This window comes from Strix uralensis, chromosome 16, assembly GCF_047716275.1.
Source record: "Strix uralensis isolate ZFMK-TIS-50842 chromosome 16, bStrUra1, whole genome shotgun sequence".
Lineage (NCBI taxonomy): Eukaryota > Metazoa > Chordata > Aves > Strigiformes > Strigidae > Strix > Strix uralensis.
In genome coordinates, this window is record NC_133987.1 from 1,458,975 (window position 1) to 1,466,035 (window position 7,061).

Here is a 7,061-nt window from a genome sequence, read left to right on the forward strand (position 1 = left end):
GATAGGGAGAAGGACAGAGGGATAGAAGGAAGAAGGAGAAGAAGAAGGAAGGAGGAATAAAGAGGGAGAGAGCAGGACATACAGAGAGAAAAAGAAGGACAGGGATTGAGAAAAGGGAGGGATGCAAATCAGAATAAAGAAACAGAGAGGGTAAAAACAGTGACGGGCTGCAGGACAGACATGGAGGAAGGAAAAATAGGGATGGGGAGCAGGACAGAAGAACAGAGAGAAGAAAATGGCAACAGCCAGTTGGACAGAGGGATATAATGAGAATTGAAAATCAGTAGGACTTGGAGCAGGACACGGGGACAGAGGGGGAAAAAAAAAAGCAGAAAGAGCAGGACATAAAGTTTGAGAGAAAGAGAGGGACAGGAACCAGGACAGAGGAACTGACAGAAAAAGACAGGGACAGGGAGGAGGACGGATAGATGGCACACAGGACAGAAAAGCAAACATGAATGGGAAGAAGGACAGGGGGTACAGAAAGATAAAATAGTGACAGTGTACAGGACAGAGGTATAGAGACAGAGAGAGAGCAATGGGAAGGACAGAGGGATGGAGAGAGAAAGACCGGGACAGAGTGGGAAATGCAGACAGGGAGAGAAGAATAAATACAGAGAAAAGTCAGAGGGATAGAGGGGAAAAAAGAGAGGGATGCAGATCAGGACAAAGGGATGGAGAAATGAAAAATAGCAATGGGCTGCAGGACAAAGATGGAGGAAGAAGCAATAGAGACAGGGAGCAGAACAGAGGGATAGTGAGAAAAGGTGAGGGACATGCAGCAGCACACTGGGATAAGAGAGACAGAGGGACAGGAAGCAGGACAGAGATAGAGAAAAAAATAGTGTTGGACAGATGGAGCATGACAAAACAGGGATGGGGAGTGGGACAGAGGGAGAGAGACACAAGGACAATGACAGAAAGCAGAGGGGAGAGGTAGAGAGAAAGAAAAGGGGCAGGAAGAAGAATAGTGACAGGAAAAACAGACGGAGAGCAGGACAGAGGAATAGGCAACAAAACAGGAGAGGGAGAATGACAAAAGAACAGAAAGGGAAAGAGAGGCATGGAGCAGGACACTGGCATAGAATAAGAAAAAGGGACAGGGATCAGGACAGGGATGAAGAAAGAAGGGCAGAGTGAGAGAAAAATAAGGGACAGAGCAGGACAAAGATGGAGAAAGAAAGAACTGTGATGGACAGCAGGACAGATTGATGAAGAAGCAAAAACCAGTGATGGGCTTCAGGAGAGATGGAGAAAGAAAATACATGGATGGGGAGCAGGACTGAGAGAAAGAACGACAAGAATCACAACAGAGAGATGAAGGAAAAAATACTGATGGGAAACAGGACAGTAGAATAGAGCAGGAAAGAGAGGGACAAGCAGAAGGACAGAGGGAGAGAGAAGAAAAAAGAAGAACAGAGGGATAACAAAAAAGTTGAGGGACAGAATGCCAGAAAATGGGATACAGAGAAAAAGACAGGGACAAGGAGCAGGACAGTGGGATAGAGAGAGAAATAAAGGGACAGGGACAACATCAGAGAATTAGAGAAATAAAGGACAGGGAACAGCACAGAGGGGTAGAGACAGGAATAGAGGGATGAGGAGCAGAACAGAGGGTAGAGAGAAAAAAGGAGGGGCAGGGAGTGTGTCAGGGGGATGAAGAAAGAAAAAACCAATTATGGGGATCAAGACAGAGATGGAACAAGCAAAACTAGGGATGGAGAGAAGGACAGAGAGAGCCACAGGGACCAGGACTGAGGGTAGAGAAAGAGAAGGAATGGGAGCAGGATGCAAAATAGAAGGAAGAACAGTGGTATAAGGAAAAATTACAGAGAGAGAGAAAGAGAGGGTTGGGAGCCAGTAGGTGGTTGGATAGGCAAAGAGAGAGATGGAGGGACAAAGAACAGCACAGTAGATGAGATGGACAGACAGAGAGGAGGGCGGGGGTCTGGAGGCACGGGGGATGCAGAATGGGGCAGGGAGGGACTGGAATGTAGAAGATGGGGGCACAGCCCTAGGGGCCTGGGACCTACTGCAGCTCCTGCTTTTGGTGCCTCACAGAGAATTTTACAGTTCAGATGCTTCTCCCTCCCTCTGGTTGCCTGACTGTCATCCACCTACAAGAGAACATACTGTTCTTTTGGTTACACATCCAGAGCCTGTGTTACATGTTGGTGATCTGATCTGCTGAGGACAGGGATGGGGAGCCAAACAAACAGAGAAGAAGAGCGAGGGGGCAGGATGGAGGGCTGGCAAAAGCCTGCGACAGGGCTCGGGGCAGACACAGCAGCAGTGCGGGGTGCCCAGGAGATGAGCCTGGGGCTGGCCTTGAGGGGCCATGGTGGCCAGCACATGTGGCAAGCCCTTGCCCCTGGGCCCTGACCAAATGTGCCTGGCAGCACAGAGCTGGGAACAGAACACATTTTATTCAGAGTTCACCCTGCAGGCTGAGGGAGGCCAAGTCCTACAGAGACTTCAGGCTTCGTCAGGGCCCTCTGTCAGGAGGGCAGCAGCCCCTCGCTGACCAAGGCCTGTCCTGGTCCGCTCTGCACTGGTAACACCCATGGCCACACACAGGAGAAGAGCTCAGGGTTGTGCAGAGCTGTGGAGTGCCGGCGGTGCCCAACACCAAGCTGGCAGCCAGCTGCGGGAGGGCAGAGAGCATGAGAGGGCTCTGGGGGACAGCACTAGGAAAACCCACCCCAGGGGGTTCCCATCTGCAAAGCCCACAGCCAGCCAGCAGCTCCCCAGCAGCCTGGGTCCACCAGCCCAGCTGGAGCAAGGTGTCCAGCCTATCCCACCCATAGCAGGAGCCTAGGCACAGGCCCTGGGGTGCAGGGGACACTGGACTGGATATTAGGAAAAAAATTTTCAGAGAAAGAGTGGTCAGAGAGTGGAATAGGCTGCCCAGGGAGGGGGTGGAGTCACCATCCCTGGGTGTGTTTAAGGGTCATTTGGATGAGATGTTGGGGGATGTGGTGTAGGGGAGAACTTTGTAGAGTAGGGCTGAGGGTTGGACTCGATGATCCCAAGGGTCTTTTCCAACCTGAATGATTCTGTGATTCTGTGAACATGGGCTGTGCATTCATTCCAGGGCCAGAATGGGGCAGCAGGGCACCCCTTACCCCCAGCCTAACTCTACCTGTCCTCCAGGCCAGCAGTGTCCAGAGGAAACTGCTGAAAATCATGTGGGTCAGTGAGCTGAAAATGGGGCTCTGTGTCTCCAGTGAGCCAACAGGCCCATCAGCCAAGTTAACAGGCTAAGCAGTGTTTCTCTAGTCTCTCACATCTTTCCCTGTGTTGCCCCAGGTTCCAGCGTCTCACCACGACACAGAATGACGGAGCATGAGGACTTCGCAAGCTTGGCTGGGTACTGGAACTCCTCTGACAGTTACCACTTCAGCCCTGCCAGTGTCATTGTCCCTGTGGTCTTCTCCCTCATCTTCCTCCTGGGCACAGTGGGCAATAGCCTGGTGCTAGCAGTGCTGCTGCGCAACGGGCAGATGGGCCACAACACTACCAACCTCTTCATCCTCAACCTCAGCCTGGCTGACTTCTTCTTCATTGTCTTCTGCGTGCCTTTCCAGGCCACCATCTATTCCCTTGAGGGCTGGGTCTTCGGCTCCTTCGTCTGCAAGGCTGTCCACTTCTTCATCTACCTCACCATGTATGCCAGCAGCTTTACTCTGGCTGCCGTCTCTGTGGACAGGTAACAGTCTAAGGATGCCCTTGGGCTGGGGAAGGAGGGCAGTCTGCGAAGCTGGAGTGAGTGAGGGCACGGGAACATCGTGGCCCGCCACCTTCAGGCCGATGGTTCAAACCCCGGTGGTATCGATCCGTGCCAAAGGCAGTTTGGAGACCAGTCGTGTCTCTCTTGCCCTAACAACCCCCAAGCAGCACTTTCAGATCTCCTGAACGCAAAGCTGATGCTGCTCCTGTCTGCGCTTTCTGCAGGAAAGACCTGCCTTGCAGTTAGAGCATTTGAGACCCAAGCTAAGCTCCCCGCTGTGCCACAGACTCCCACTGAGTCACCTCGCTCTGTATTAGAGACGCCGCTCGGAGGGTAATAGCTATCCCCAAGGCACCATTTCAGAAAAGCATCGTGTGCAGGCAGCAAGGTGGTCAGAGGGCACCGTAAGAGAAGCCACATAAATACCCGAGAGAGATCCCAGTCTTGCAGTAAACATACCATTCCCCAGGGGCTGCCAGCCCAGGCAAAACCTGTCATCTAGCAATTCCTGTTCCCCCACCGCCCCCAGCCCTCCGGCACTGTGCGCAGAAGGGCACCTGCACTGTGAGCCGAGTCCCTTCTTGGGAAGTCACCCAGGGTGCTCTGGCCCCGATGGGTACCACCTACATTGTTCCCAAGGACTCTGAAAGGCGACTGTCAGCTGCCCCACTTCTGACGGAGCCCGCGCTTACGGTCCAGGATGAGGAAGAGGTCCCCACTGGGGTAAGCCTTGACTGCCACAGGGAACATGTCCTGTCCCGTCTTGCCCCTTGCGCTGGCTTCCAAGGTACCAAGACAAGACAGAGCCCAACAGCCCTCTGCAGTGAAGAGGTTCACAGCACTGTAGGCAGAAGGAACCTTCAGTACCAGGGAGTATCTGGGATGGGTTAAATCCCAGCAAAAAGTGTGGCTGGGCTACTCTTCAGCCCCCTTCCACTTTGTCCAGCTCCCAGGTGCCACCTGCAGAAATGGGCATCTCCTGGTTGGGGCGAGGGGGTCACGCGAAATCCCCGGCAAAAATATCCTCTGGGATTCCAGTGGTTACACAGTTTGGCTGCTGTCATGAGGAAGACCCAAGATTTCTCATGATTTAAGCCTCTTGCTTCCCTGCACCTTCATCACACGAGTGCAGTCTGCCTCTCCCGCCAGATCAGAACCAGGCACAGTATCTCAAAAGAAAGGACATTTTGGCAATGTGCTAGTGCCTCCGTTCTCTCCCTTTCTGGTGGCACTTGTGTGCTGTAGTGCAGTGCTCCACCCAAGAGGTGGCTGCATTTCAGTAGGACATGAAGGGATTCTCGCTGAGCTGCCAGCAGCTTTCAGGATGACAGGACCAGCAAGCGACGAGAGTTTTGTCACACCAGCTGCATGTCTTATCTACCTGCTCTGCTGGCCTTACAGTGCATCAAATGAGCATCCTTCTGTGGACGCTGGCAGACTGAGGCTGCAGCAGCTGTGCTCCTGTCTGTGCTGACAGCTCCTCTCCATCCCCTAACCACAAGCACCAAGCCACCTTCTCTCCTTGCTGACATCGACAGCTTTGCCCTATGGTGTTGCCTGGAGGTGGGGGAGCAGAGCTGCCCATCACACCACATCTAGCCACTGTTGCTGGAGGGAGCAGACAGACCATCACTGCCTGCTTTGGGCTGGCCTGAGAAAGCAGACAGTGCCAAAAGGCAAGGGCTCCCCCGGTCCCTTTGGTACCAAGGTGGAGGCAGCCACAGCTCCAGTGAGCAAATCTCACCCCTGCCAGGCTGGACAAGGCTGGAAATACACCTTCAGTGGGCAGGGGCCTGCACAGTGCCCATCACCCAGTGAAGCTTCCCCAGTTCCTGAATCCTCAGCTCAAACTTTCTGCTGGATAAATTCTGCCAAGCAGTGGATAGCTGCATGGTCTCCACAGTACCACCTCTCTGGCCCTAGCTCAGGGACATAACCCAACCCACCATGTACAGAGGGATGAGCCAGCCTAAGCCTGTGGGAGGAGAAGCATCCTTGCTAGAAAGAGAAAAGCTGCTTTACCCAGGACTGTACCTCAAATGGGGTGTGAGATAACATGTAGGGCCACTGCTCAGGGACCTCCAGGAGAATGAAGGAAACTCTTGTCCCTGGAGATTGTGTGGCCAGGCAGAGCTTGGCCGAAATCTCAGTGCTGGTTGCTTTGCTCTCCCCTCCAGGTACCTGGCCATACGCTATCCACTGCGCTCCCGGGAGCTGCGGACCCCCTACAACGCAGTGGCTGCCATGGCTGTGATCTGGGGCCTCTCTGTGGTCTTTGCTGGGCCCTACCTAAGCTACTATGACCTGATTGAGTGGGAGTCCAGCTACATCTGCATGCCTGGCTGGGAGGAGTGGAGACGCAAGGTCATGGACACCAGCACATTTGCCTTCGGCTATGTCATCCCAGTGCTGGTCATCAGCCTCTCCTACACCAGGACCATCAAGTACCTGTGGACAGCAGTGGACCCCCTGGAGGACATATCAGAGTCCAAGAAGGCCAAGCGGAAGGTAACCAAGATGATCATCATTGTAACCATCCTTTTCTGCCTCTGCTGGCTGCCCTACCATGTAGTCATCCTCCGATACCTCTATGGAGACTTTCCCTTCAACCAGGCCACCTACGCCTTCCGCCTGCTTTCCCACTGCATGGCCTATGCCAACTCCTGCCTCAACCCCATCGTCTATGCCCTGGTCTCCAAGCACTTCCGAAAGGGCTTCAAAAAGATTTTCAGCTGTCTCTTGAGGAAAAAGCACCGCAACAAGGTGCATGCGGTGCGCGCTGCCCACATTGTGCCTGGATTTGAGGCAGGCTCCACTGAAGTGTCCCAGATGCACGAGGAGAATAACAGGTGCGAGATGAACCCAGCCTCCATGGCAGTCCCTTCCAGTTCCTCCAAGCCCCTTCATATTTCTTAGTGGCCAAGCTCCACACCATCTGCCAGCTCAGCTGTGTCACCAGATTCAGGCCACTCTTTCCCACTGAGTGAGAGAGGATGCTGGAAAAGCAAGCCAGAAACTGCTATACACTGCTTCTGGCCTTGTCGTTCCTTCCCGTTCCCTGTGCCAACTGAGCCATCTTCCCACAACATGCTGCATGCGAGGGAAGGAATAGACCCAGGATGCTCTGCCCTGGTACGGCGGGGCCATCACTGTGTGTGCAGGTTGGGAAACGGGGCTGAAACAAGCGGGATTTTGGGTGGATTTGACACAAAGCCACTGAGGATCAGTCTACGTGGGAGAGGAACTTTAAATGTGATCAAGTAATTGATGTTTGTTCCCTTCTATACTAAAGACGGTTGCATTTGTGTTTTCAGTCTGGACACCAGGGAGT

At 53.4% G+C, this 7,061-nt stretch overlaps 1 protein-coding gene across 1 annotated transcript; it reads left to right on the forward strand.

The window, feature by feature from the left end:
• Positions 1 to 3,078: 3,078 nt before the first annotated feature.
• LOC141950646 (galanin receptor 2b-like) lies at positions 3,079 to 6,646 on the forward strand. Its single transcript, XM_074885775.1, has 2 exons — positions 3,079 to 3,709; positions 5,908 to 6,646. Exons 1-2 carry the CDS (start codon positions 3,336 to 3,338, stop codon positions 6,644 to 6,646), a joined length of 1,113 nt encoding a protein of 370 aa, XP_074741876.1. The 5' UTR covers positions 3,079 to 3,335.
• The last annotated feature ends 415 nt before the right edge of the window (positions 6,647 to 7,061 follow it).